Here is a 26435-nt window from a genome sequence, read left to right as displayed (position 1 = left end):
AGGCTCAAACATCATGTCCGATCCCAAACTGTGGGGCTGAGTTTGGGATAGCAGCTGGGGGCTCAGCATCACCAGCAGCCAGGCCCTCTCTCCCCATAACCCAGCTGACCGCGGTTGCTGTGCCCCACTGCCGCATCCGTGCAAAGAAATTGCTAAGAAAAGCAGGGCAGCTCTGTTTTAAGGATGCCCTGAACTTAAGCTTGCAATTTTACCACTGCTGTAGCATATTGCTCCGGTATCAAAAGCTCTCCTAAACCATTGCCACCACGTTACCCAGTGCCCTGCACCTCCTCCAGCACCCCTACAGCTCTCGCTGAGTCCCACAGGGGCACAGTGCGACCAGCCGGGGGATGCTCGGGCCAGAGGAGCTCAGTGGAGGGCCCCGGCACACACGCTCCATGAGGGTCAGGCACAAGCTAACTGAATGCATAACTTTATTAAATAAATGCTTTGTCATGAGAAAAGACAAAGATCAAAGAGTAACATAAATTATAAGTTGAATAAATAGTATACAGCAATCTTCACTTTTTAATAAAATGTGAGATTTTTTTTTTTTAAGTACAAAATGCTAAACAGAGCATTAAGCTCTTCTTCCATTGTCAGTTTTTCACAAACTGCTTTTTTTTTTCCCACCAGTAAGGTTATGAATATTTCTTGTTTACTGAAAAAAAAAACCCACAACAAAAACAAAACAAAATGAAACAACAGAGCTACCGTATGTATGTAATGCTATAAAAAGCTACCGTAAAATGTGTAGTGAGTATTGCTTAAAGATAAAAACCAGGCAGGAAACTCGGAATCTGGTGTGTTTTAACAACTTTACAACGGTGGGTAACATGCGCGGTGACGTCTGTCCCAGTGGCAGTGGCGGGGAGACTGGCGGGGCTGGGGAGGGGGGCACAGGGCTCCTAGCCGGGGCCAGGACAGCGGTCTGGAAGCAAGGTGAACTGTCGATCCTTAAATATACAACGTTCCGTTCGGGGGAAAAAAAAATCAACAACAACAACAAAGAAAACCAACAAAAAAAGAAAGTTTTGATGGGGAAGGGAGAGAAAAAGAGAAGCTGGGGGGGGCAGTGAGAGCAGAGAAATAGTGCAAAATGCTCTTGTACTAGTGGTTTTCGAAGTCCACTGCAGTACAGACAAGGGGTAGCCCAGCCGCTGAGCGCCGCTCCCGGGGAGATGTGGTGGAAGGGCTGTCCCCACCCCTGCGCCATCCTTGTCCTCTCCTTCCCGGCCAGCATCCCGGGTACCAGCACGGCCTTGGTGCAAACACCGTGGCTGGAGACCCCCGAGCCTCATGCCTCCCCCGATGCACAAATTGCCAGCACCTCCCCGTGTGCCGCGAGCCCCCCACTGCTCACCCAGCCCTCCCCAGCTCCCAGACCTGCCCTTTTGGTTTCCTCACCCCAAATGCAAAGGGGTGCTGCTGAGAATGGGAACAGCTCATCACTGCCACCCGTGGAGGGGGGGGCGTCAACCCCTCCCGAATCCATTCTCACCCCCAGCCTGACCCAGGCTCCAACCCCAGTCCTAAATATTAGTGCAGCCTGCAAACAGCCTCGTCCTTCCGGGGATCCTGAAGGGAGTGGGCGGCTGGAGGGTCACTCGGTGCCCCGTCCTGGGAGCTGAGCTGGCTTGTGGCGGGGGCAAGAGTGGTGCAGCTCCCTCCTTGCATCCTCCACCCCCCCAGGTTGGTGAGGACAGGACAGGCAGTGCCATCCCAGCGCTGGATGTGCAACGGGGAGGAAGGTTGCGTGGGATGGACTTCGGTGCTCTGGGCTCCCAGGGCCATGGCTGAGACTTGCTTTGTAGGGAGAGGTCAGGGAGGCACCCTGTGAACCCCTCCCAGTGTCACCATGGTGGCCATGTCATGAGACCACCCCCCCCCCAGGCCCTGTGAGCTGACCCTTGCACTCCAAAAGCATCAGCCCCAAAAGGCGAGGTCCATGGGGAGCTGCCGTCCCTCTGCCTGCTCCCATCCCACCCCGGCAGCACGTCTCCCTTCTCTGCAGCCAAAGGCTTTCAAGTTTTGGGAAATCAAACAACAAAACAAACAAACGAACAAAAAAGCAAGAAAGAGAGAGAGAGAAGGAGAGAAGGGTCCTGGGGAAGGTGGTACTGGCCTATAACAGTCAGGAGGTTTTGCATGGGGATCAGTGAGTGGAGGAGATGGGAGACAGTGGTGACAATGGCGACCTGTGGCGCTTGGGGGTGGTACAGGCTCCTCCTCCTCCTCCACCTGCTTTCTTTACCCCATTCTTCACCCCACTTTCACCGCACCATTAACCCACCATCCTGGTCAAACCAACCCTGCTCCACCAGCTCTGCAGAGCCTGAAGGGGTCCCTCCCCTGGCCCCAGCACCCCGCTGTGCTCCCCTCCAGCAACATGGGGGGCACTCTGTTCCAGCAGGTTTTTTTTGGGGGTAATCTGCACTTGGTGGCACTCTCCCATCTTTTCAGCAAGGGAAGACGCCTCGCCCCCAGCTCCAAACATGCCCCACCAGGTCTCTGTGCAAGTCCATCAGCAAAACCCGCCCCCACCAGTAACTCCAAGGGTAATAACCACAGGGCATCTGGTCCTGCCCTTGATCAGGGCAAGTGTCCTGGTGGGGGGCCCATAGGGTGCTTGAGGGACTGGTGCCATGGTGTGGGAGGCTATGAGGGCGCCCAACCAGTGATGGAGAGGACCCTCCACCAGGCCCCCTTGGCATCAAATCCCCCTTGTCCCATCCTTGTTGGTGGGGACCCGTTGGTGCTGTGGATCCCCTTTCCACTCTGCCCAGCTCCGGGATGCTCAAAGGGCCTTCGGGGGTGCAGAAACCTTCCCGCTGAGATTGGCCGTGTCCTTTGACCAGCGCCAGCTGCCGTCTCCAGCTGTGGCAGTGGGATGTGGTCCCCAGTGGGTGTGTGTTTGCCCACTGAGACCACAGCACCCAGACCCCACGGCTCGCTTTTCTTTCCTTCCCTTCGCTGCAGGGTCTTCTCCGAGCACCAACATCCTGGAGACCCTTGTCATGGGGAAATGAGAGGCAACAGTCCCAAAATAGAACATAAAAATTAAAAACGACAAAAAAGGCAGGCAGCTGAGGGCTGTCCCAGCACACCTGAGGCAGTGGGTCTCCGTGGTGCGGTGGCTGCTGTCACTCAGCAAGGAGCTGAGTCCCAGGTTAAAGGCGAGGGCCCGTCGCAGGATCTTACTGAAGGGTGGTAGGAATCAGCCGTGGCAATGTGAGCAGTATCCTCAATGCGAAAGGATGGAGACCAGTGCTTTCCTGCCCAGAGGGAAGGCTATAAACCAGCCTTAACAACAATCCAAGACAAAACAAAGTGTAGGTTTGTTTTTTTCGTTCCCCTGGAGCAAACCAGTTTTTTGGTTGTGAAAAAAAAGAAAATAAAAAAAAAATCTCCATAGTTGTTCTTCCTCATTGTGGCAAAGGGTGGTGAAGAGTTTTGGCCCCAATCCCCCTGTCCCCATGTAGGGATGCTTCAGTCTGGACAGTGATGGAGTATCTGTGGGGTCGGCTCGGATGCAGCCTTGGCGTCGGCGGGGCCCTGATCCCGCAGGCACCAATGCTCCTCCATAATTCTGCTCCCGTGCTTAGTCCGGTGGGTTATTATTGTTTTTGAGGGGGCAGCATCTCTCCCCCTGCTTACAGCTAAGCCCTCCAGATTGCAGGTTTAGAGGTGAAGTTTTGCAAGGAGGAAAAGCCATGTCCATGCACACACACGCTCGCATACATGCACGCAGGCGACGAACGCTTCCACGCGCAGATGGACAACGGTCAGAGTCCTGCTTGTCCGAAAAGATTTCTGACCTCCCATTCACGAGGAACCAGACAGAGAAGGATATCTTTCCTTTTTGGACGATTTCTTTTTGAAGTCCACTAATATCTTTGGGGGGAGTATTCATGCTGTCGCAGGAGCTGTGTTTCCCTCCCCGGCTCATCTCCAGACACGATGCCAGCAGTCCCACTCCTCCTCCCGACGTGGAGAAATCTGCTTGGATCCGGGGTGGTCATTTGAGACTGAAGCCAAACCAAATCGACTCGAGTGACTCCCAGCGATGTGGGGAGGAGACTCCGGAGGACTGCAGCGAGGAGGGGGAATGCTGGTAGCTGCAAGGTTTTCTCTTGAGACCCTTCAGAAAGCAACTAGCTGACTCAAAAAAAAAAAAAAAAGAACTAACCTGCCCAAAACCCATATTGGAAAATCACCAGCTGCAGAGCGTCCTGCATCGGGGTGGCCTCTGCTCGTGGCAGGGGGTGGAGGCAGCGCTGGGGAGAAGCACGGGGAGGCACGGTACGGCTGAGTGGCCACGGCTGGTTTGTCTCTGGCTCTGTCCTTTCCTTGCTGAGTCCTTGTTGTCAAGAGGCTGCTGTAGATTCCGAGTCCTCAGTTTCTTCAGGGTTTGTTTTTCTCATTTCTTCTCTTTTCTTCTTTTCTCTTTTCTTCTTTTCTCTTTTCTTCCCTTTCTTTTTTCTTTTCCTTTCTTCTCTTTTGACTTTTCCTTTCTTTACTTCTCTTCTTTCCTTCCCTTTCTCTTTTTTTTTTCTTTTCCTTCCTTTATCTTTTTTTTTTCCCTTTCCCTTTCTTTTTTTCTTCTTAGATGAGATGAAAGGAATCGGAGTCCTGGGGCATAGAGAGGTGCGGAGGGAAGGGTGGAAGGGAGCCTGGGTAGGTAGTGATGGGGCGGAGGGAGGGATGCGACTTCACTCCACGTTGCTGCTGTCGAACGCGTGGCACTGCAGGTCTCCGCTCAGGTAGTCAGTCCCCGGCAGCTTCATGCCGTATTTGTCCACGCACCAACACAGCCCACGCTTCCGGCCTCGGGACGGCTTGCACTGGGGAGACACACAAGGGCAGAGATCAGGAGATGGCCACCAGCTGCCGCATGGCTCCCTTGCACCAGGGATCAGGATCAGCCCTGTGCTTTGCCCCTTTCACCCCAGCCATGCAGTCCCCTGGGTAGGACCTAGCTCCTGCTCTCTGCTTTCAGCACATCTCCATCCCTGCTGCTACCCCAGGCTGGGGCTCTCTGACTTCTCCTCCCTCACCAGTTTCTTCAGGATGCTTACTTCAGGCTGGATAGCACTTGGAGCCATCAGCAAGGCTACCCACCACCAAACATGCCTGGAGATGCTCGCAGCAACCTCCCCACCACCCCAGCAGAGGAAAAACCTCCATTCTTTCCATCCAGGGCAGCAGCAGAGAAAAGCCTCCGTGAGTAGGAAGAGTCCCTCCGTAGGGTTCTTACCTGCTTCCTCTTGTAAAAGCCCTTTCGGTCGCAGTTGGGGAGGTGGACGGCGCGGGGGACCATCCGCTGGCTGCTCTTGAGCTCCTGCAGGGACGCCTCCATGTGCCTGCGGCAGGGGCCCTGCAAGCGGGGAGAAGATGCAGTGTGAGAAGGGGAGCACCCTGCAGCAAGCCTCCATCTGCAAATGCCCCCAGGTCCCCTGTGCCCCCCACCACCGGCACCCGCTCCCCAGGGGGGCAAAGCCCTCCTGCAGACCCCTGCCTGCCAAAGGCACCCACCAGCTCAAACTCTTGCCGGAGCTCGGGGATGACGATGCGGGGGTGCGCCGTGTTCTCCGCCATGCCCACGAACTTGGCCAGGGTCAGCTTCTTCCGGCGGTCCTTCTTCAGAGCCTCAGCCTTCAGCTCGGAGAGGCGCCCGTGCTTGGACCGGTAGGCCTTGGGCGGGTAGGTCTCCTCTGTCATCTCTGATGTGGTCGGTTCCTCATGTTCTCGGGACTCCCGTTCTGGAAGGGAAGGGATACCAAACCGTCAGGACTCCATGAGCTGGCTGGGGCTTGCTTTTGCACAGAGAGCCTCCTGCTCAGCCCCAGAGGACATCTTTGCACCAGGCAGGATGGGAACAAACGACCAAAGAAATCCCTTTCCCAGCTGCTGCCTACAGCCCTGGCTTTGTCTCACTATGTGGGACTTGGCATGGCTTTTGTGTGACCCCCAAGCTCAGGACAGGAAGGTGTGTGTGAGCATGGAGGATTTGGGGGTCAGGATGGGCTTCTACATACAAGGACACCATCATTTTCAGTGTGTCAGAGGAGAAGGACTGGTGGGAGGGCTATCCCACACCCAGAAAGGACCAGATGGCACACAAGATGTAGCAGACAAGCCCCTCTTTAGCCATGGCAAGACGATTAAGTGACAAATCCACACCCCACTCCGCCTCGCAGATGCAAGAGCAAAAGCCAGGGATGCTCAAAGATGAGACTCCGAAGTCAAGGTCAATCACACAGCAAAGCCACCACGTGGTTGGGCAGACACTTCAGCAGTGATACCGAAGACACGGCTGACAAGTTCTCAGCCCACAGCCCCACGCTCACGGGACCGAACCAGCCCACCTGCTGGCACACACTGAGCAGCCGGCAAAGCCCCGAGTAACGCTGCCAAGTGGTACTGCCTGGCTGTAGCTGCCACCGATGGTACCGACAGCAAGGGAGGAGCACGTTTAGGCTCTGCCCACAGTAGTCACCTTCCTAGACACCCTCAGATCACCCCAGTGTGACCTGTGCCAGCAGGATGCACTCAGGAGCCCTATGCGGTTATATATAGGAGAGAGCTGGTGACAGTCTAAACTTAGATGACTTATGACATTTAGTACAGCCACCAGAGTGAAAAAGGGTTATTTCTGGACTAAATTTGAACAGAGGCTAAAGCTCCTAAGGCTCCTGGTCTCCCAGTCCCTGGTTCCCAGTAGCATGGGGGAACCCACCATGATGGGAGGAAAAGCACCAGGATGGTTGACATCCCCCCCCTGCACGGTGTCTCCCATGACTTTGATGCCTGTGAACCCAGCTCACCCTCTCCTGCAACCCTATGGTGAAGATAGCGGGGCACCAATTTTGCCCTTCCTTGCTACATCACTGTTGGGACAAAAGATAAAGGCTCAGGATGAAAACAAAAGATGATAAACCTCCCCCCGCCCCCGACAAAGCAAACAGGAGTCTCCCTGCAGACTGGCTGCTCCCTGGAGCCCTGATGCACCCCAAGGGGTAGGAGGATGGCTCTGTCCCACCAGGCTGCCCAGGGGACACACGGCGAGGGAGGAAGGATGCACTGCTCAGCCGCAGATCGCAGCACTGGCTTGTCACACACACCCCAGCAGGGTGGCCTTGGAGTGGCCCAGGGGACAGCCTGGTGGCTGGGCACCCAAGCCTGCCAGAGGTACCAGTCTCCTCTTCTTCCTTGCCAAGGCAGACCTGCCCTCTCCCAGCAAAACTGGCAATTTTTCCACAGCCACTTATTTATTAAAGCAGCCCTCTTTTTTATTTTTCTCTTTCCACAACAACTGAGCTGGGTCAGCATCCCAGACTCAGCACCCTCCTAACTGCCCACAGCAACATAAATGACCCCATGCACCATCCCTGGGGCTCACATATATCCCCAGGATGGGATCCTCTTGCCATTTTGCCCCATGATGCTCTTATGCTTGCGTGGTTTTTCTTGCTGCAGGACTCAAAGGCCTCCACAGGCTGGGGCTCCTCTATTATAGGAGGATGACAGCCAAGGGATAGGGAAGAGATTGATTAAATTGGGAATGATTTTGTCCCTGAGGAAACGACACTATACAAGGTGCAGTAGAAGTGCATCCTTTGCCACAGAGATGTTGCGGCAATCCGAGGTGTGAAAGGAGACCGGAGACATCCGCAGTGACTAAGCCCTCCCAGGGCCATGAAACACGCTGCGATCTGTCCCAGGAATCCCCTCTGGCACCGACTGCCAGGGCTGGGCAAGGCAGAGCCAGGGCATCTCCCTAGGCTGCCCTGCGGTAATTAAGGGGAGGGGAGGATTCACACTGGTGCAGGCAACCCTACAATAACGCAAGAGGGGCACAGCTCATTACCTCTGCAATAACAAACACGAGAGGCACAGATACCTGGGCAAACCTAAAATAACAAACAAATGGGAAGGCAGTGAGGATTCAGTCAGAAAAACAGCACGGAGTGTCCAATCCCCGGGACTCGTGGTGCAATGGGTGTTTGCAGCGGCTCCAAAAGCTGCCCAGCTCCCAGCCCAAGCCCAGCTCTTCTTGCAGGGCCAAAAAAGCACCTGGAACTGACCCTCTTTGCCCTCCCTGGCACGCAGTAGCAATATGACAAGCGGTGGCTGTGGTGGGACTCCTCCGTCTGCTGCTCAGTAGTGGTGTCTAGTTTGGGTCTTTATTTCTCAGTGAGAACCCCATGGATGCCTTGAAGGGATCCCTTTCCTCCACCCTCAGATGTTTTTCATAGCCTAACTTCCTTCAGTAACAAGGCCGAAGCAGTCCCTGCTCTGACCCTGACTATCTATTCCCTAATTTGATACTAACAAGCCAATTTTGACAAACTGAAAGGCAGGTCTCTGACACACAAACTCCTGACAAGCTCTGGGCAGCTGGTGAGGGACCTTCCCAGTGCCAACAGGAGAGGGAAAGGCAGACCTGGGGCAGCCAGCACGCACGCAGTCCCCTGCTTCGCCTCCTGGCTGGCTCATCCACATCAACCTGCACCTGCCCACTGCAGCCAGGACCAGATACCCACATCAGCATCTCCAGAGCCCCTGTGCCCGCCTGCCCATCCTCACCCACCAGCTCATTTGTTAACCTCCGTCTGCCACCCCGGGCTGGCTCGTGGCAGGCAGCACTGGCACTGCTGCGCCTCTGCTCCTGAGGAGACGCCCAGTTTCCCCGAATGAGCTCTAATTGTGCCTGTCTGAGACTCAGGAAGGAGGCTGGAGTTCCTCCTCCCTCGCTGTCAGGATCTGGCCCGCTGCACGTCCCCTTGCCGCCTACTCCCACCTGCCTTGACAAGCCAGTGACTGGGTTTCAGGCAGGCGGCTGTCAGAGAGGCAGAGCGTGCTGCAGCTCCATATTTCAGCTATGGGCACAAAGCATGGTCAGGAAGACCTACTCACCCTGTCCCCAGCCGGGGGACAGTGGGAAGCAGGTATTGGGTGGCTTTCACATCTCCATCCCTTCTCCCCACCCCACAGGAGGAGGTGACCTCTCAGCAGAGGTCCCAGGCTTGCTGGCCACACAGAAGGAATGGCATTGCTGGCCAAGCCAAGAATGGCCTGGAGGTGAGACCTGGGCTGTAGCCACCTCAAGGGGATGTTGACCCTACAGCCAAGGTAGGAGACTGAACTCAACTCAGAGCCACCCCATGGCTTCATGTCTGGTCTGATGCTGCGGTGCCCATGGAGGACCCAGGGAAAGAGGGGCAAGCATCTGGAGATGCTCCTGACACAGGTCAGGCCAGAAGCACTGTGCAGTTGATGTCCTAATCTGTGCAGGCTCCCATGAGCCCTGGGGAGCAGAAAACACCCATAGCAGGGTGTGGGCTGTCCTCTGCCCTGGGGCTGAGGGCATAGTGCCCTCTCCCCACTCCGGACTGGCCAGAGAGAGCTCCTTAGCAGGAGCCATTTCCAACTCTTTCACCCTGCCGGTACAGAAGGGACACAGAGTAGCAAAACACCAGGCAGAAATCTGGGAAGCCGCAAATTGCTTCTGTCTGGCTGCCTGCTGTCCTCAACTGATACCACCCAGAGCAGCCTGCGCACCTTCCTGCTCCTGGGCCAAAACCCAGCCTGGATGCTTCTGCGCTTCAGACGTTTTGGACACGTGTGAGGTCCCCACAGGGTGGGTGTGTGTGTCCACACGTGGGTGAGGGGTGTACAGGAACACTGCCTCCCTGCCCCCTGACTTTACAGAGCGGAGCAGAAAGCTTGTTCCAAATGGCCAGGAGGCTTGAATTTTCGTAACATATTTTCATCAGTTTCTGGCAGGAAGGTAGGAAAAGTATCTATTGACTGCTGTTGCTAATGTCCCGTGCTCGTTACATCTACAGCCCTCTGCCAGAGGACTTGCTGTCCTGTTCAGAAACCCCCAAGAAGCCACATGCACCTAAGAAGGACACGCACAACCATAGCACAACCTTGCTAAACAGCCCTCTTCATTACTATCCTCATCATTATTACTATTTACAGCATGAGCACTAATGTAATACACCACTTAAGCAGGAAGGTGTTGGAGAAAGACTTAACGGGGATCTCAGTTAAACCTCTAGCATAGGAACAACAACAAATGTCACTGGTGGAGACCTTAAGAAGTTGCCCAGTTCTTCCTTTGCCCCCAACTGGGCCGTCTGTGTTCAGAGGTGCTCATTGCAAGATGGAAATTAAGGCTTACATTACCCAGGGCTGAAACATCGCTGGTTATAGAGCAGCAAGCACCTGCCACTGAACAGTGCACAATGATGTCCCTGCTCTCCTCTGGAGAAGGATTTACCTGCAGGATGAAGTGCCACCTCCCAGTATGCCCATGAAGGGAACATCCTCAGCTGCAGGACTTAACAAGTGACCCCCCCACCCTGCTTTTCCAATGGGCTCCTTGTGATTCTGGGCCCTGGTGGCACCTGTCTTTGGAGGACCCCAGTTTCTGTCCCTTTGATGCTTACAACAACATGGCGTTTTCCAAACCTGGCTGGGTGATTTCTGATACCTTGGCTTTCTTTTTTGGGGGAGGGACAACATTTTGGGGTAAGACAACTAGGCAGCCAACGCTGGAAAAAATTTACGGGAGAGGCTGGGGGAGAGAGGGAGGGATTTTTTCTGCAGTTCCCATCGATCAGGACCTGGAAACGCTAATCAGAGCCAGATCCTGACACTCTCTCCAAGCATCACCCATAACATTAGCTCCCTGGCACAAATAGCTGCAGACTCCTTTCTACAGTGGCTCCATTATCTGCCCAGCCCCACACCGGCTGCTTACATCTTTTTTGCTGGACTTTACACTCACACGCAGACAGAGGCAATGATTGCTGAAATCAATGTTTGTCTTCTTCCCTCTACCTGCCGGAAGGACAGGATCCTCCCATTTCTCCTTCCTCCCCCCTCCTTTATGGTACTGGTTCTTGCTGGGCAACATAAAGCAGCTTCCCTGGGCTCCCTGTGGTTGGGAGAGGAGGAACGTTGGTGCTGACCCTGAAAACAGCTTTTGCACTTGCAAATCATGTTAGAGATGTACCTGTTTTTCTTCAGATTGGGTCTTATACAGGAAGTCTGTGCTCAGGTCCCTGGCTGGTAAAAACCCCCATCGTGCATTTCCCTCAGCTGCCCTCCCCACTTGTCCCCACTCCAGAGGAGGGGACATGCCTGACCTGCTCCAAAACCTCCTGGGATGGGCAAGGAAGTTCCTCCCCGGCCTGGACTTGCATCTGTGACCATGATGGGAAAACAAAAACCCCTCCTTCCCGGTCAGCACACAAGGACAGCCGCTGTGTTTGCATTCTCGAAATGCAGGCAGGGAAGGGACAATGCAGGCAGGGAAGGGATGCAGAGCGAGGAGGGTCATCTTGTCTCGCGCCCTTTGGCAGCTGGAGAGCACAACTGAGCAAAAGCATTCCAGAGCTCCTCCGAGGCCACCGCAATCAGCCCAGACAGAAGGGAGCTTTCACTGCCCTGAGGAACAACAGCTCATTTACGTTCCCGTTGCAGGCTCAACCCTCTGGCATGGTGGCGAACGACCCCCAGCTCCATGCACAGCCCCGCACGGGTGGGCAGCAGAGCCGGCTCAGGCGCTGTGCCCAGGGCTGGGGTCACTGCTCTGGACCACCGCCCCGGTGAAGTCAGGCAGTGATCTCAGGCGGCCGCCCAGCCCGAGGCCGTCTGGCACCCACCGCAGGAGGAGCAGCCAGGGCCGGGGATGCAGGCTCCGGCCGGTCCCTCCGCTAGCCCAGGGCGTTGGCTGCTGGAGAGCCAGCTGCAATGTGCCTTGGACTTTCTACGAACTTTTGTGCTTTGGTGGGGACTCGGCGGCAGGCCGGCGCGGCCAGTCTGGCGGGGACTGGCGAGGGAGGATGCTGGTGATGCTCGCAGGCGATGAGAGACTGGGAGGAGACACCACACACCGAGAAGGACAGAAAAACAGCAGCCCTGCCTGGACTGCCATCCCACCTCCCCCAAGTCCCAGCAACGCACAACAGGCTGTGTCAAATAACGCCCATCCGCTAACACAGGGGTGTTCGGGCTTTGCTGGATGGCTAAACTCCACGTCTAAGTCATTGCAGAGATGCTGCACCCTCCAAATTGTGACCAGCCCCATCATTTGGCTTGGGCGCCGATTTTAGCATGGAACGACGTATCTCTGGAGGCTCCAGTCTCTCCTCCTGTGACTCCAGTGGTTACACTCAGGCCTCCAAAGGTCTGAAGTTAAGAAAGATAAATCCCACCACCTCTTCAGTACTGGTCCCCTTGCAGCCTGTAACGCAGCTTGCATGGGTGGCAGCGCCAAACTGTTTTACAGGCGTAGAAGCAGTGGTAAGAAAACCCAGACCCTATTTCCTTCACTGGGAATTAGGTACCTCAACAGCTGCCAAAGGCAGCGAATCACCTTTGTGATTTGCTGAGTGTGGAGCGAAGTCTTTAGCGGTCAAAGTACCGTGAAGCACCCACAAAAACACCCACTTTGCCCCACCACGCCCAGTCCCCACCAAAGACATATGATCAGGGTCCAAATAGTCCACGGCCCAAAAGTCACACAAGCTTTTGGAAGAGAGCTCTGGGGTATTCCAGTGCCTTATATCCCTGCGACAGCACAGTGAAAGTTGCTGGGACCTCACTCTCTTGTCCCACAGAGACACCTTTTAAGAGAAAGATACGGATCAGTGAGATTAAGCTCCGAGAAGAGATGGAAAAGCAGCCAGAGGGCTGGAAGGACTCAACTCTAGGTTAAGGCATCTCCATTTTATTAAGCCAAGAGCCAGGAGGATGCTTGGGAACAGCTCAGGAATACCTGAAGACCCTCAGAGAGCAGGGATGGGTGGCAGAGGGATGTGCTATACTGTGGCTTTCTTTTTTTTTTATTGTTTGGGCTTTGCTGAACTAGCCTGGAAGACCAGCTCTTTCTCAGGAGATTAATGTCCCCTCAGCAGAAACCTGTGGATGCACATTCTGCTGCAACAGCCAGGGCTCACCTGCAGAGCGTGAATATCAGGTGCTTGGTCTGCCCTCAGGTTCACATAGGATTCATGGGAAAAGGAGATCATCGTCCTGATGACCTCGGTGTCCTCATACAGAGCTGGATGGGGGAGAAATGCAGCTCAGCATGTGGGAAGGGAGCTCTCAAGGGAACCAGCTCATGTTTTGGTCTGCTCTGGAAGGGCAGGGCCTATCTGTAGGAACGGATCTCTGGGTCAGCACCACTTCTCCACATTGCCAGCAAGTGCTGCGGAGGTGGGAGAGGTACAGCTAGGGGAACAGGAAGTGTAAAGAAGGATCTGTGTTGCTGTGTGCCAAATGATACTTTCCTGAGCTGCCCTTTCTTGCTGCAGCCACAAAATAAAACTCTCTGGGAGCAACTCTCTAGAGCAAGGAGAAAAGAGGTTTAGATATGGGGAGCTCCATGATGTAAGCTCCTTCTCTACCCATTGCTAGCTATTAGTTCAGCAGACTCCAAGCATCTATGCTGTGCTGGAAGAGCCAAGCTTGGGCACCAGCTGGTGGGCTGGGCTGGTTCCGACCTGGCATGTACAAGCAAGGACTGGGGCTAACTGAGAGGTGTTGTCTTTGATCTGTGTCTTTCTCTCCAGAGAGCTCCCAAATCTGGCTATGATCAGTTCTCAACACAGGCTTGGGAGTTTGCAATGCATATACAAGACACACCAAGTCCAGGTGAAGGTCTGGGTCAACAGGCAGTATGGCCAATGACTTTGGGTTCCCAGTGACAACCACTTCTGTGTAAGAGAGAACCCAAAATGTCTAACCAGTAAAAGACTTGGGAAACTTTCTAGAGCTTCTCCCTCCGGTAAGATGATGAACAAACATCCATTCATTTCAATTGAATGATGTCAGTGTGCACCATTTTGTGAAATTGCAGGCGCTCTATTTCTAGATAGCTGCTTGTATCAGCCTGACATTTCCTGAACAGAGTTATCTTCCAGGGAACTGAACTGGCAAGTGGAGGGGAAGGAAGTATTTCAGGATTAGATTTACATCAAGAAGCTCCTGTTGCTGATGCACTGATGATGATGGGAAGATAAAACATATTTCCTTCACATCATCTGGAGACTGCAGATGTTCCCCACTCCATATGCTGAAACTGCAGGAGAAGCTGAGAGATGAATTGAAAAATGACCCAGAGAAATCTAAATAAATCATCTTTCAATATCATAGTGACCAAGACATATTTTTCCTTCCTGGAAAGGATGAAATCATTCAGTCTTTCTTAGTCTTGCATCTTTTCCAAAAAAATCCACCTTAGTGGCAGATTCCATTGGTTGTAATAAAGGCAGCAAAAGCCCCACCAGGCTGCCAAGGAACTAAGAGCAGAAAAGAGCAAAGAAGGAAAACTCAGGGAAGAAGACTGCATGACAGTCTCTGCCTAACTGACAGTAAAGGTGAGGAAAATCTGGAGTAGCTCCTGACAAGCATCATTGAATTGTTTACCAGCAGTTTCTCCATGGGGCTTATCTGTGGCAAAAAGAGAGGAAAACCCTACCTAGAAAACACACATGCTTTCAGGTCTTCTGAATGAAAACAAAAAGGTGTGAACTGCTCATCTGGCCACCAGAAATCACTTGAAAAAAATCTTGAGGTGTCCTTGGGAATGAAGGAGTTGTGACGGGTTGGAAGAGAACCCAAATAGCATCCATCAACTATCATTATTGTATGAGAAAGAAGGGGACAAGGGGGACTTTTTTGGATGCAGGTAGCTGAACAGCAATAATGGAGGAAATGCCACTAGGGAGAAAGAGTAGCTATCTTTGCCCTCTTGGACTATGTGGGCCCTGTCTTTAAAATTCAGCTGAAGGCTGGTGTCAATATACACGAGATCTCAAGAAACCTAGACTTGAAAGCAGGATGCTGCCAGGATGCTGATGCTATTTTGATCACTGAAACCCAAATGTGACAAATCATAGAAGAGCCAGGTGTTAAGAGGCCTTAGAAACAGAACTATAACCAAGGAGAATGTTGCTGATGGCTATCAAAAGCTGGGATATCACTGTGGATATTGTAGCATTTTACCCTAAGAAAGCTGTGCAATTAAGGGGAAAACTCTGTGTTGAAGAAGATGATCCTGAAAAGAGGATGTTCTACCAAAGACAGCCACTACAGTTTACACTAAGCTCTCTGGCCTGCTCATGGATGAAGGTGGCTTTTGCCTTTTGGTCAGGGTTTTGAATCTGATTTACTTTCATATTGAGCAGAAGCTTTTAGCAACTGGTCTACTGGAACTGAATCCGGGAGACGCTGCTCCCACTGGAGGCTGGTGGTCTCCATCAAAAGATCCATCCCCACTTACGTTATTGAGGATCTCTGTCAGCCTCAACAACAGCCAGTAACTGGAAGAGCCAAGAAAGCCAAACCCTTTGCTCGCCCCAAAGAGAGATGAAGGCACATCAGGTGGAGTCTGAAGATGCACCTGTGTCAGATGCTAGATGAGAGCTGGTCCAACACCACAAATATTTCAGGTGTGCAGCTGTGAGTGCAACCTCCAGCCTAGCCTGGATTAATTTCTATGCCTTCAGCCTGACTTTGACAGCTCTGCCTTAACCCAGATGGAAAAGATCTGTGAGATCATCCATTGCTCATCTCTGTGTCAGCACCAGATGACACGTTGTCACATGTCCTGTCCAACCTGACTTTTATGAGCTCCGAGCGATGAGATTTCCACCTCTGCCCTCAGGACTCCCTTCTGCTTTCTTAATGGCTCCTTCTCTCAGAAAGCCTTCTCCTGGAGTAGGCCTGGCCATTATTTAATCTCTCAGTCCCCTAAGCAGTACCACAAAAAAGTACCAGATGTTCACACTCGGACAATACTGATAAGCAGAAACTTGCCCAACCTTGATCCTGACAGATGACTCTTGCCTCTCCTAGCCATTTCCCTCCCTGCACTCTACCATTGCATACACTAACCCATTCCCTTTGGTCCAACACGATGCAAAGATGCTTTTCAACATTAAAAAAACATCATGGGTCCCTTGATGGAGCAAAGGGTGCAGACCTCCATTTTGGGGTCTGAAACTCCAAGACAACTGATCACCCTTTGCCACAGGTCCAGAGCCTTTCTGGAATGATAAAATCCCTGTTGCACTTCATTGTTTTTCCTGCAAACTCAAGTCGCCTCTGCTATTACAAAACCAAAGAACTGAACACTGAAATGGTTATGAAATGATGTGGTAAAATTTCACCCATTTCTGCTACTTCTTCAGGAAAGCAGGAGTCACAAGTGAAAGCAAAGTGACTGTATGCCACTTCATATTTAGATGTTATTAAGATATATTAAGACATACATGTGGCTGTGGCAGCACCATAATTGACTGCTGGACAGGTATAAGACATGCAGTCCCTCCCTAATAAATCTTTTTTGCTTTTCCAGCATCTCCTTTAAATTAAAAAGTGAAAGCCAGGTTCCATATTTATTCACTGGCTTAGTTAATTACTAGATTTTCATTATTAGTCCAATGCATAACATCTGATTTCTTAAGCATGAATAATAAATGGCTCTGCTGATTTAATTGTTTTCCAAGGATGAATCCCATCTGAATTTGGAAAAAGAAAACATTTCTACTGGTGTTCTACAAAAAGAATTATGACTATTGGCCAACTTTGCCTCCAAAGTTACCTTTAAGACACATTCCCTCTCTTGTTTAGCTAGGGGATCATTTCCTTAAGTATCTGTCAGGATTACCTTCTTGCCCTTAAATAGCAACCAGACCAGTTATCCCCATCAACATAACAATTATCTCCATCAGCGAGCCAGCTGTGTCCATCCAACAAGCAAACAAACCAAAGTGCAATAACAGCCCTCAAGGCAGGCAGCTGCTAAGAGCTTTCCAGTCCTACCCAAGCCAGCAGCATCTTTGGCTTTGGTCTCACAGTCCTTCGAGGACTGAGGTAGCTGGCTCCCATGGAGGGGATTAGGTGCCCGGAAGCCTGTGGTGCTCTGGGCCTAGAGGAAAAAGGTGCTCAGCATCTTGCAGGATCAAGCCCTGCCAGGCTAATAAGGAACAATGTGCCAGTTTGCTGTGGGGGGTATTGACCCCCCATTCCCACATTCTGCATGAAAGAGGCAGTACCACTGGGGTGGAGGCACAGGGAAAAATGATGGGAATATCAGAGGGGTCTGGAGAATGAGGGCAATAGTGAGAGCACGGCTTTACATATACACACACAAGAAATGCCCACTGACTCCACAGGCATAAATTTAAGATGCCTCCTCAAGGTTTATCCTGTTGACCAGTCTCTCTCCAGCCAGGGGAGGCTTGGACCTTCCTGCAGGCATAGCTTAAGGCAGGTGTGGTCTCCCAGCCAGAAGCTGATGATTAAAGAGATGGACTGATGGGCAGTTAGCACACTTCTGGAAACATCATAAGCAGACAAGAAACCCATCAAAACATGCTCAGAAGTGGCTTCCTTGAGAGCAAATTTGCCCACACCAAACCACCGAGAGTCCCAAATTTCTGCAAACACATTATACTGGCTCCTGCTGGGATTAACTGCGAGCAGTGGATTAACATAAACACTAAGGGGTCCCCTCAGATCACTGGCATCAAAGAGCCACCTCAAAGACAATATCTTGCTGAGAGTTGCCTTGGCTACACAGCTGAAGGAATAGAGAGTGTCTCGTGGGGGCTGAGTGGCAAGGAGATGGGGGATGTCACTCCTTCATCACCAGATGTGATGTGACCCTTCCAGGGTGGGCTGAAGCATCAAGCATGACCCATGCCCAGTGATCTCAAACGGGCAGCCCTGGGGCCCAGGAGCGCTGGCACAGCTGCCACCCCACTCTGTGACCCACAGGCAGCCCTGCGCATAGCCCCAGGGAGACCCGGCAGGTCCAGGTCTTACGGGAACCCAGCATAGAGGGCCAGATATCCCTCTCCTCTGTGACCCACAGGCAGCCCTGCGCATCGCCCCAGGGAGACCCGGCAGGTCCAGGTCTTAGGGGAACCCAGCATGGAGGGCCAGATATCCCTCTCCTCCTCACCAGCAGAGCCTCATCATGGTTTTGGCTACGCTCATCCTGAGGATAAACAGATAATATCTATCTTTTTGCCTGTAAAAATCTCCTTACAAATGACTAGGTGGTTACTATGCTGGCTGCCAGTGAGTTCACCCAGGCCAAACTCTTTGGATCATCTTTGACCTCTGCATGCACTGTCTTCAGGTCCTGCTGTTTCCTCCTCCTCAACGCTGGAGGTTGTTTCTCCTGTCTTCAGCTTGCCACATCTCAGCAAATTTGCCATCTTTTCCCGATTCAGTTCTTCTTTCCTACTTTCCCAAAGGCCAGTTGTTGCTGTCTGGGGAAAGAGAAGTTTGCAGGGTCCCAGCGCCCTCAGTGCTCCTGGCACCTTCTCCTCCACCATGCCACCAGGCACCACTGCCCCCCGCACATGTCCTCCAGCCCTGGCACAGGGCAGGAGGTGGACTGGCTGCCCTCTGCAAGTCACCACTAATCTGTACCTTCACTGGGATATCTCTCGGGGTATTTAACTAACGTAGACTTAGTCTATCCAGAAAACACAACCCACTTCCAAGCATGATGGGGTGAGTTCAGATTCACACAGCTGGCTGGGAGGAGTATCTTGCATCTATCTCCTTCCTTGCCTCCCGTTGTTTGATATGCTCACCTGCTGCATCTCATTTCTCAGCCCTCAGTGGGAGGATAGGGTAGGCTGGTCTGTATGCCAACATCTGATCGTGGTGGCAAAATACGATGTGCCAGTCAGAAGCAGAACCCCTGCACCTAAGAGAGGTTTGTGTGTGCTGCCTGGAAACCCTTCTGCCCCCAGAGACAAAAATGCTGCGCGTGTGTGTCTGCACACATTAAATGTTTGTGCAGGCGTGCGTGGGCGTGTGAACACGGGTACATGCATGCGTATGTTCACATGCGTATCTTCCTTGTGCCTGTTCATCCTGCTGCTCTGCTGCCCACATTGAGGGGCAGGCGCGTTCCAGCCAAATTCTGTTTTTGATTGTGTCCAACCTTGAATTTGCACTACTAAGTGCTCGGTAAAGAAATAGGCACAGGCCCTTTTATCTCCCCTGTGACTTAGCACAGGTGAAATGAGCTGCAACTGTTCTTAGCGGCTTGCCCTGCGGAGCAGAGGAGGACGAGCCCCAGAGGAGCTGAGGTTCCTGCCCCCCTTCCCAGGCTGCTCCCAGGCTTTCCAGTTTGGGTGAAGAGCGCTGGGAACCGCCACCCCTATAACAGCTCCTGCAGCTGCTCCTACATTTGCGACGTCTTTCGGCCTGGCGTGAGCACAGCCTGCAGCGGACGTTAGGAGGAAGCAGAGCACCGCGCTGCGTGCGAGGCAGCACCCGCTCGCTGCTCTCCTCCTCGCCTTCCTCCCCGTCTGCCCTGACACGTGTGTGCCAAACCGAGCGACAAAAGAAAACGGGGGCTGTCTTGAAGCTGGTACAAAACGTATCCAAGCTCTCCTACCCCTCTCTTCTGAGCCTGAGGGGACACCTCACCCCGCAGCCATGCAAACGCTTCCAGTCGCACACGGCTGGACTCAGTTGCTCACACCACTGACGTGCCAAAGCCGTGATGGTCATCTGGGCACAGGATGCCGGTGCTTAAGCGTCAACATGAGGAGGCACGCAGCCTTCCTCCAGCATCCCTCAGGTTTGCAGAAGCTCCTGTTCCAGGCCAGCCCCTGTTCTCTGCTGTGGGGGTACAGGCTCTGGAGGGGTTCCCTTCGTTCACCTGGAGCGGGTCCAGGCTGACAGCGGGGCGCAGGAGCTCGGACCAGCGCGGTCACTCGTGCACGCACGCACGCACGCATGCACAGAGCCACATCTTTTCTCCGATGAACTCTGCTGGCACCCGGCAGGAATTTCATTTGGATCAACTACTTAATGTTCTCCCTCCTTCCTTAGAAACCAGGCTGCCGAAAAATCTTTCCAACCAAGGCCCCTCCTTTCCTGTTTGAACCACCCCATCCCTCCCTCCCCATACGCACACACCGCAGAAACCCGGCTCTCTTGCTGGCACCTGATGGATTTCATATATATTGTTATTGTTGCTGAAACTTCAGATCAAAAGAAAAATGAAGATTTTCCTGTTTCGTATCCGAAGCTTTGCAGGCCTGTTGCTACCAGGCTTTGCCTTGACAGCTCGGGAGATGCTTCACACAAAGGACCTGCCGCTCGCACCAGCCGGGTCCCTCCCCGAGCGACACATGTTCACAAGCCGGCGCGTCCCAAGCGCCCCGCTCCCACGACCCCTGCCCTAACCCTCACCCTCGCCCCGGACCTCTGTGTGGGGCTGTCCACCTGCCCCATCGCGTCCCCATCGCTCACCCCTAAAGCCCCGCGGGGGAGCAGAAGAGCACGGGAAGGAGAAACAGGGTGGGAGGGAATATGTTGAGGAGGGATAAAGGACTGTACCGAACACGAGCCGCAGGAAACTTGGGCTCGGCAGCACTCCTCCTCCGCCTACTTCCAGCTGACGCAGCAAAGACAATTTTCTGAGGGCTAATTCTGCAACCCCCCCCCTTTCCCCTCCTGGTTATCGTTGGCTCACAGTTTCGTAAGGAAACTTGCCAAGTCTTGCTCGCTTTCTAGAAAGAGAGCAGGAATGAGAGAGGAGAAGGAAATATTTGACAACCTTTGTTTTTCCATGAGCCTTTTTAGGCAGCAGGCTCCAATCTGTGCCCTCTGCTCCCCAGCGCTTGGTCTGACCTTGCTGTCTCAGCAGGAGGAAGTCTGGCGGGAGCACGGGGGAGAAAAATGGAAAGACGTGGTGTATTTCAAAGGAAACCTAAACAAAACAGAGAAAACCCAGAATCCTGCAGCCTGTGCCATAAATGAAGCTCATTCATGGTTTCTTACCAGGAACAGTCAATTACAGCCGTGATGTTTGGCTTTCGGTAAAGGACAGTGTCTGACTGCTGTGCCAGGAAGGACTACAGGGATTGTCCTGTCAGTACCTACACACCCGTCTACTTAAAACGAGCCTTACCAAAGCCCTTTAATCCCATATTTGCATTCATTCCTGACCTCTCAGCAAACCAGGAGCACATTCTGCCCAGTAGCTCCAGCATTTCTCAGTACCGCTGTGCCCAGCTTACAGATGAGGAAACTGAGGCACGGTACCCAGGAGCATCCTATCCCCAGGCAAGACATCAGGTCTAGAGGAGAGCCAAGCCCAGCCTCCCAGGCTTGGCTCTTGCAACACTGCTTGTGGCATCTCCACCTCGACTATAAGGAGGAAAGCATCTGCGATTTTAAATTCAGCCAGCACAAGAGCAGAAATAGATAGAAATGCAGTTTGATCTAGTCCTTGCTGCTGTCACATAGTTTATTTTGCAGAGTGCTGATTCTTTCTCAGCGGTTCGCAGCTCAGGGCTAATTTTGGTCATTGATAGATCAGAGGGCCAGGCCAGCTTCCCCAGCGCACGGTCCCTGCGCTGCTGGCCAAACTGGCAGGGGCCAGAAAGTTCAAGTCAAACTTAATTTCTTTCCTTGCCCTGTTGCTTAGAAACACGCCTATGAAAATATACTTTGTTCTCACACGCTACCAGTCGAATGCCAAGAGAGTTTTTTCCCTCTCCCGTCCTCAGGAATTCCTGATTTATTTTTTATTTCTTTTTTGCAATCGTGCAAATCTCAAGAGGAGCCTGCTGGTCTCTCGCAACTTCCTGCAGCAGCCTTCCCAATCCAGGCTCATCTCCTGGCCACAAACAAAACTCGTTGAAAAGAGCCCCCTGCGGCACCCAGGGAGTCCAAACTGGAAGTGCAGGTGGTGCCGGGGGGGTGGTTTTGCAACAAACCTGCAACCTCTTTCCTATCCCTCTCCTTGTTCATTCGACAGGTGCTCCCCATCCCAAGGAAACCAAAAGCAGCAATATTACGAGGGGACCGGCCAAAGTTTTCTCACAAAGCACCTGCTAAAGTACCCGTTTCCTCGGGAAGAGCGAGGCAGGTGGAACGAAAGGAGATTCACGCTGGGAGCCAAGTGCCGAAGCTTTTTCGAGTGCCTTCAGTCTGCACAGGGCACCCTTCGGCCCCGCTCTCCCAGCCACTGCTGCGTTTTGGCCGCACAGCTCTGCCTTCCTGACCACACCGCCTGCCCCCCCGGCCGCACACACACACACAACTCAGAGTAAATAAACACCGGGGATGACGCGCTCTGGGATATTTCCCATAGCTCCGCTGCCAGCAGGTTATTGCCCGGCTTCCTGGGCTCCACGGCAGGAACACGGCTTCTGGCTTCACCCTCCGCTGCCTGCGCAGGTCCCCTCCCAGCCCTCGCCCCTTCCAGCTCCCCTTCAGAAAACCAAGCTCAGCTTCGCTGTTTCCGGCCAACTTGAGGGGAGTTTGGATATTGTCATTTTGAGGGTAAGGGGGAAGTTATACACACAGAATTTGGTTTTGCTCTGAAGGATGGAGCGTAGTAACGCAACCACTGCCTGCAAGCAGCAAAGGGGAAAAATAATAAAAGCATCAAGATTTATTAGGTGCTAGAAAGGAGAAATGGATTCCCGTCGCGCGGGTATAAGCAGAAGCTTGCTAACAAGCAAAAATGACTTTTCACGGACCAAAAAAAAGCTGGGGGCTTGTTTCTGTTTTTTTTTTCACCAAGTGGTTCCCTGGTCCCCTGGACATGCAGACATTCTCCCTGCCTCCCCTTTACGCCATGGCAGAAACACAGATGTATTTGGAAGAATACAGGGAAATTGTCCTTCCACAAGCTACAGGATCCAGAAATGGGAGTTTAACGTGTGACAAAGTGAAGGAGTGCTTTCTTTCGTGGTTTTGTCACGTGCAAGGTGCAAACATTTCCAAAGCTTGGCTTTGCACTGCTGCAGCCTTCATGCTCGCTTTTAACCTATTCTTTCTGATCATTAGCAACACCAGCATTATTTTTTGCTTTCACAGATTCCCTGTCCCTAATGCACCTGCACCTCCCTGGGCTAAAACCCATTGCCCAACAAAGACATCCAGCAGTAGGCAGCCAAGAAGAACAGGCTGCAACGATTGCAAGGAGAAAGCCCAAGGCTCAGCAACAAACCTGGGGCGGGAGGCAGGGGGCTGAGGACTTTGGGGATGGGGCAGATGGTTGCAAGGAGGTTCCCTGCCCTCCTCTGTAACTCAAGCTGCAAAGGCCAGATCAGGCCCCAGAGCAAGGTGGAGGATATGGTGAGAGAAGGGGGTCAGGGAGAGGGTGAAGACAGGGATGCAGGAAAAGATGTAAAGGATGCAACTGGGGAAGGACTGGGATGCAGCTGTGACTAAGAGGGTGCATCTGGGAGGTGGGGGAAGAAAAGCTTTCCATTGGGGATGGGACAACCCAGAGGTGATGATGGAAGGGGAGGTGGGGGAGGTTGTGAGATGATGCAACAGGAGGTTTGAGGAGAGCATGGATGGAAAGAAGGATTGGAAAAGCGGCAGGGGGCATGGAAGAACAGCCAGGGGGGTGGAAGAGTACCCACAAAGATGGACAAGCAGCTGGGGGGGGGTGGTGGTGGTGGTGGAAGAGCAGCCAGAAAGATGGTAAAGAAACTGGGGGAGGAGCGTAAGAGCAGCCGGGAAGACGGAAAAGTAGCTGGAAAGGTAGAAAGGTGAAGAAGCAATAGGGGGATGGCAGAACAGCCAGGGGAAGTGGTGGTGGTGGAGAAGCAGCCGGAAAAGATGGAAAAGCAACCTGGGGCTTGGAAAAGCTGCCGGTGGAGGGTGTGGGGAGCAGAAGGAATGGGGAAATAGCTGGAAAGACGGAAAAGCAGCTCGGAGTGAGTGTATGTGTGTGAGAGAGAGAAAAATCAGGCAGAAAGATGAAAAAGTAGCCAGAAAGATGGAAAAGCAGCTGGTGGTGGTGGAGGGGATGTGGAAGAGCAGCCGGGAAGGCAGAAAAGCACGCGGCAGGGGAGGGGGGATGGAAGAGCAGCTGGGGAGGGTAGGGATGGAAAAGCGGGCGGAAAGATGGAAAAGTAGCCGGGATGGCATAAAAGCAAACGGAGGCATGGAAGAGCACCTGGGAAGATGGAAAAGCAGCCGGAAGGATGGGAAAGCAGCCGGGGCGGGGAAGCGCAGCCAGCGGGAGGGAGTAGAAAAGCAAGCAGAAAGATGGAAAGGGAGCCGGAAAGGCAGAAAAGCAAGCGGAGGGGCACGGAAGAGCACCCGGAAAGGGGGAAAAAGCAGCCGGGAGACAGTGGTGGGGTAAAAAAAGCAGGCGGAAAGATGAAAAAGGAGCCGGCAAGGCGGAAAAGCGTCCGGGGAAGACGAGAGCGGGAGAAGCGGGGGGTCACTCACCGGCCTTGGCTTGCTCGCGGTAGCTCTTCTCGCTGAGGCAGACGGCGGTGCCGTGGAGCAGGGCGTGCAGCGGCTTCTCCTCGCCCTGGCGCGGCAGGCAGCGGAGCCCGCGGGCGCAGCGCTCCGTGTAGACGCCGCAGGGCTGGCCGGCGGGCAGGGCGCAGGTGAGGCAGCAGCCGCAGCCCGGCTCCTTCACCAGCTCGCAGCCCAGGGGGGGTGGCGGGCAGAGCGACAGCGCCTTGCCGTCGCAGGGCTCGCACTGCACGAAGGAGCCCAGGCACCGCGACAGCCCCGGGCAGGCGCCCAGCAGCACCAGGAGCCGCAGCAGCATCGCGGCGGGGATGCTGCGGGAAGGGGCGCGGGGGGCTGCCGCCGGCGGGGGGCCCGGGGGGCGGCGCTTGCTTTCCGCTTGCCCCTTTCGGGGGCCAAAAAAGTAAAATATAAAAAAAAATCAAAAAGGAAAAGGGGCGGAAAGCGCAGCCCCTGCTTGCAGACGCCCCACTCCGGGGTTTATTCTCGGAGTGCGAGACTCTCCTGCTTTTCTTTTGGCCTTGGGGGAGGGGGAGCGTCTAGGTTTGCTCTTTGTCTTTTTTTTTTTTTTGTCCTTTTTCTCCTTCTTTCAGCTTTTTCTCGCCTGGAAAGGGGAGGATTCGCACCGCGATCCGCGAGAGCGCAAAAAGAGAGGAGGAGGGAAGGTGGGGGGAAAGGGAGAAAAGCCTGCAGGGGTTGCACAGCCTACAGGTTGCAGGGAGAGGCGTGGGGGAGCAGGGGGGGGGTTTGGGGAGGTGGGACGGCGATTTCACACACTCACTCACAGACGCACACACACACGCACGCTCTTCCCGAAGGGCTGGGAGGAGGCAGGTTGGGAAAGGAGCAAAGTTCCTTGAAAACCAGTGTCCTGCTATTAATGCATCAAAGCAGTCAAGAGGAGGGGAAAAAAAAACGCAGGAGAAGGCAGAGGGGATGCAAAGCTCCCCTTCCCTCTCTCTTCTTCTGCACGAGGAAAAAAAAATCTCTCCCAACGCAGCGAGCTGCTGGGAAGCTTGGTATGAAGCAAAGTTGTGTTTCGGTCAGCTCTGTTCAACCCTCCCGCTTTCCTCTTCCAAGATTTGCAAAGGCAAAAAAAAAGCGGAAAAAAAAAAGCCAAAAAAAGGCAAAAAAGAAAAAAGAAAAGTTTTCTGCAACGTTGGAGTGTTTTGTTGCAAAGTCTGCAGAGGAGCGGTAAAAAACAGGGGGAAGGGGGAAAAAAAAAGAAAGGAGAGAAAAAAAAAATCCACTTTGTAGATCTCCCAACACTTTTCCCTTGGAGAAGTTTCTAAAGAGAGTGAATACTGCAGAACAGGCTGTCTTTTAAATAGACTGCCTCTGGCCGCCTGCCAGCCCCTCGCTGCAATTTGAGATCCCAATGACACCTCAGCTTGACTGGGTGCCAGCAGCGAGGGCCCTATCAGTGCACACTCGAGATGGTGGGGGTGGGGTGCGCAGCTCCTGACTTCTGGGCTTCAAACCCAGGGCAGTGATCAAGGATAATATTATGAGGAGAGACAAGGGGAGGAGGAGGAGGGGGAAGGGGAAGCCGAGGATGGGGAGGCAGCGGGAAGTTAAGATCTTCACGGTTTAAGCAAAAAAAAAAAAAAAGAGGAAAGTGGCTGCAATGGGGTTGCACGGCAGCCTGGGCTGCAGGCAGTCTGGGAAGGAGAGGCCAGGGCTCAAAGTTTGGGGAGGAAGGGAGGGGATTGAGTCAGCAGGGCCTGATCCTGCACGCTATGCCCTGTGCTGGTGGGGCAGGGACCCCCGTCCACTGCCTGGGTAGCTGGTGGGCTGGGGACCCTCAGAGAGGGGGGTGCACACACCTACCCATCAGCTCCGAAGGTGAGCGCAGCAGGGAGATGGCTGGATGTGTGCCAGAGAGCTGCTCTCGCCCGCCCTGCTCTGGGAAGGAGCCTTTGTGTGTGCAGGGTGCCCAGCTCACCTCTCCCGCACCTCTGCCCCTGGGTGAGGGGTAAAAACACAGTGAGGCTTTGGCCAGTGCCAGGGTGTGCCCCTGACACCCCCAAACAGCAAGGGTTAACGCAGCCGGACAGTGAGCTGGAGGGAGGGTTGGGCTGCTTGTAAGAACTCTGTTAGATTCCTCTTTGGAAAAGTTCGCTGTTGCTTAGGGCATGCCA

The 26435-nt window shown here is 53.4% G+C and overlaps 1 protein-coding gene across 1 annotated transcript; it reads right to left on the bottom strand.

Annotated features, from left to right (window-relative positions):
• Positions 1-427: 427 nt before the first annotated feature.
• IGFBP5 (insulin like growth factor binding protein 5) lies at positions 428-25575 on the bottom strand. The gene is made up of 4 exons (XM_068408060.1): positions 24265-25575; positions 5536-5762; positions 5258-5377; positions 428-4844 (listed from the first exon to the last, which is right to left on the bottom strand). Exons 1-4 carry the CDS (start codon positions 24593-24595, stop codon positions 4713-4715), a joined length of 810 nt encoding a protein of 269 aa, XP_068264161.1. The 5' UTR covers positions 24596-25575; the 3' UTR covers positions 428-4712.
• Positions 25576-26435: the final 860 nt, after the last annotated feature.

This window comes from Nyctibius grandis, chromosome 9 (assembly GCF_013368605.1).
Source record: "Nyctibius grandis isolate bNycGra1 chromosome 9, bNycGra1.pri, whole genome shotgun sequence".
NCBI classification, from domain to species: domain Eukaryota; kingdom Metazoa; phylum Chordata; class Aves; order Nyctibiiformes; family Nyctibiidae; genus Nyctibius; species Nyctibius grandis.
The sequence above is the reverse complement of the archived record's forward strand: the minus strand, read 5'-3'. Positions and strand labels throughout refer to the sequence as shown.

Coding starts and splice junctions, on each gene's coding strand:
- IGFBP5 (XM_068408060.1), bottom strand. CDS start 24,595: ATGCTGCTGCGGCTCCTGGTGCTGCTGGGCGCCTGCCCGGGGCTGTCG. Junction 5,378..5,535: donor TCCGGCAAGAGTTTGAGCTG/GTGGGTGCCTTT, acceptor CCCCGCTTGCAG/GGCCCCTGCCGCAGGCACAT. Junction 4,845..5,257: donor GCTTTTACAAGAGGAAGCAG/GTAAGAACCCTA, acceptor GTGTCTCCCCAG/TGCAAGCCGTCCCGAGGCCG.